At 36.9% G+C, this 3,620-nt stretch overlaps 1 protein-coding gene across 5 annotated transcripts in view; it reads right to left on the reverse strand.

The window, feature by feature from the left end:
* EZH2 (enhancer of zeste 2 polycomb repressive complex 2 subunit) overlaps window positions 1-885 on the reverse strand; it is a 30,212-nt gene extending 29,327 nt beyond the window's left edge. For 2 of the 5 annotated variants that reach the window (XM_009895044.1, XM_009895042.1), the window contains exons 1-2: window positions 767-885; window positions 144-245 (exon numbers count right to left, since the gene is read on the reverse strand). In XM_009895044.1, coding sequence (XP_009893346.1) covers window positions 144-245; window positions 767-883 — 219 coding nt within the window. In that variant the 5' untranslated portion in view covers window positions 884-885. Of the gene's footprint in view, window positions 1-116; window positions 246-766 lie in introns of all 5 variants that reach the window. The other 3 variants (XM_009895040.1, XM_009895039.1, XM_009895043.1) reach the window with 2 other exon arrangements.
* Window positions 886-3,620: the final 2,735 nt, after the last annotated feature.

A 3,620-nucleotide genomic window follows, 5' to 3' on the forward strand; every position in this document is an offset into this window, starting at 1 on the left:
AGCGGTGGGGGGGGGGGGGGGGGAAGAAAAGAAAAAAGCAGCCAACTTTCCAGTAATAAAACAGAAACGTGCTAACAACCTTGTAAGTGGAATTACCACAACACATGTTAACCAACCTCCCTGGTCCCGCGCAATGAGCTCACAGAAGTCATGATGTGAACAGGCTGTATCCTACGTTGTTTCCATTCTTGATTTAAGATTTCAGTTCTTTCCAGTATCTTCTGACGATTAGAATTAAACATACTCTAAAAATTAATCACAATTGTAAACATAAATAAATCAAATACTCTACGTTCACCTGCTAGCATTTTAAGGCATTATAACATTTACTAAAAAAATAAACAAAACCAGACAGGATAAAAAAAAAATGCTGAAAACTCAACCATCCAAATTTTGTTTAAATGCCAGTGAGGCTCAATATAGTCTGTTATCCCTTTCTTTGACTCAAACCATGTTCTCATATTTAGAGACTCAGAGATTTAACACAGAATTAAATTCTAAACGGAATCAGAAAGAGTATGCAGCTAAAGAAGTTGCCATACTTGCTCTCCATAGTCTCTTCTGATACTTAGCATGCCTGATTCAGTCACATAAATATGTATCATACCTGTTTGTAAGATCACAGAGTTAAGACAAGTTTTCAGTATGTTAATAAAGTATTTAATGAAACTGTTATTGCAGATGTTCACTGCAGGACAACTAATACTTCAGAATAAAATCAATTTTTGTATCATTTTTTAAGCAAGAGAAACAAAATATGACATACCTTTACTTCATCCGCACGTCGGAACCTCTTGAGCTGCCTCAGTCTCATATATTCTGATTTCACACGTTTTCGCCAACAAATTGGTCCCTTCTCAGATTTTTTTCCGGTTTGACCCATGATTATCCTACAAGAAACAATGTGATGTTAATATTACCAAAACTCATGGATGCCGCTGCTTACAGAGGAACTTAGAGTGAAGTTAGGTAGGATCAAGACGTTCCTTTAATACCTTTCATATTCAATTCCTTTAATTCCTTTCAATCAGACACTTGCCATACAATCCCAATCCAACCAGGGAAAAAACCCAAAACCAACAAACTTAAGTGATAGGCACAGGAAAACAGTTATTTTAATTACAAATCAGTGGGACCATTCACATTTGCTTTAAGCCTCTATACAGAAAGGTACCTGATGGATTTAAAGAGGTGAAGTGGAATAAATTAAGATTCCTACTGCAAAGATACAAACTGGAATCCTTGCAAGCAGTCTTGTAAATTAACTTCTGGACAGCCATATTCATGGCAGACAAACCTTTCCCTTCTTGCAGGAGTCATCCTTTTCAGTAAGATACCAATTCCTAGAATAGGCTTCTGGAGTCGATTTCAAGTGCAGACAGGTACCCCTAGCACAGTCCTCCTACCCAGACACTCATGTGTCAAAAAGTTCTGGAAATTCAGACATAAAGAGTTTTGAAACAGCCAGAATAAGAGACTTTGCTCTTTTCTCAAATATTCTACAGAAACCCAAACTGTCCAGCTGACTACAAACAGGACACTGATTCCACTTTTACTGATCACCCTCCTAGTACCAAGTCCTTCATTTTTATGTTACAGGACTGTTGGCAATGAAGTTGTATTTGTACATTATAATCCAAATGCATTGCTAGAATACGCCAATCTGCTCAGCATTTTTCAAAATCAAGGACTGTATGCTGCAACTATGATGGCAACAACTATTTTGACAGCATCCTGAAACAAAACCACTACGTCGAAGACTGGCTTCCTCTCAACAGTTGTGCTGTAACAACCTACAGTATTTCACTGAATAGCTCATAATAGCATTCACAATAGCCATCGTGGACTGAAAGGCTGAGATGTCCAGTTGCCCAAGGCTAATACATTGTCAAACAAGTATAATCAATTTGAGCAGAAACATTTCCAGCTCTTCTAATTATCAAGGTAGGTAAAGATGAATAGAGGTGTCTTCTTCAGGCTGGAATTGAATGCCAAGTGCCACCTCCTCTGCCCCACACCCCAATTCCTCTGACAGTCATGAGCACAGCCTTATCCAAGTTATTGAAAGCTCTTTGCTGCTGTAGGCAGAGTTCTATTTTCAGCAGTTTTGAACAGGTTGGATTTAAGTTCTATCAGACTTTATGACGATTGGGGGGGAATCAATACAAAACCTGCGTGTTCTCAATGCTATGCCTTCATTTACACTGAACACATTTACTTTGAACAAAACACAATAGTCTACAAGAGCCTGATCACCATTTTTATGCAAGACATTAAATGATATTTTGTAAGAAAAATTGACATTTTTTGAGATTTAGAATGAAAACGAATCAACAGACCAATGGCAGAATTGCTGACCCAAATTATGGAAAGTATCCTTTGAAGAAAAGAGGGTAATCATATATATAAGTTTCACAAAACACCCGAAGCACCTGACTAGACACAGAAGGAGGACAGAGAACCAACATGGGGAGGTAGATCAAGAGCAAAGTGTCAAACATAGTTGCTCTGCTTCCATGCCTCAAGACAGCAAGTGGAATCCACCTGTATCTCATTTACCACACCACCAGTGGTTACAAGAGAAAGAGATAAAAATTGTCCTGGACCATTCATGTTGGAGCATGGTAAAGACAGTCAGTGATTTGAAGCGCACTGCAATATTGATTTGAGAACAGCAAAAAAGCACTATGAAGTACAGAAAATGCATTGTACTATATGCTAAACTAAACAAAGCAAAAATATGGAAGCACATCCCATTAACTGGAAATAAATTAGACATAGAATAAGTACCATTAAATAACAGGAAGACAGAATTTCAATTTGTAAGTAATACAGAACGTTAAAATCACTTCAGTTATGTTCAGCCAAAAGACATGGAAAAAGTACCAATGAATTCAAAAGATAAATGAAAGCTCAGCTGACAATACTGAAGTAGCATATCCCATAAAAACAAAACACAGATTATGTTTACTTACTCTAATACTGCATCAACCACAGCCCTTCTTATTCTAGTTTCCTGGAGAATAACAAATGACTCAGGCTTAAGAAAAGCTTTCTTAAGTAAAATTAAAGTGCCAGATAAGCCCTGTTCATCAAAAGCAGATCTATATGGAAATCATATATAATTAGATTGGAAACAACAACAAACAAACAAACAGAATTCCCATCCTTCTTTCATACAACTGAAATATAGCCCCCAGAAGACCCCACAAACAAGGATTTAAGACCTGAGAGAAATATATCCCCATCGAATAAACCAATCCAATCTATTCAATTTTTCAGTAATGAAAGTCATTGGTACCTATTGTATTAAAATGGTAAGAAAAATTAATACTTCATAAGAAGATAAATACTTCCTTTTAAAACAGCATAGCTTATGCACACTCAGGTCACTCATCTTGCACAAATGCAACTTACGAGAACACTCTCCTCTCACGCTAGTTTCAAGCTGCTGTCTGGGGCAGACATGAACATTAAATTGTTGTCTAAGCCACCAAATAACAAACAAATCATAGCAAATAAAAAAATCCGCTGTTGCTTCTGTCAAGTTATAGCAAAACAAAATTCTTCTAGATAAAGTAATAATGTTAATGAGCAACAGTCAGTGGGATACACGTAGT

This window comes from Charadrius vociferus, unplaced genomic scaffold (assembly GCF_000708025.1).
Source record: "Charadrius vociferus isolate BGI_N301 unplaced genomic scaffold, ASM70802v2 scaffold101, whole genome shotgun sequence".
NCBI lineage: Eukaryota > Metazoa > Chordata > Aves > Charadriiformes > Charadriidae > Charadrius > Charadrius vociferus.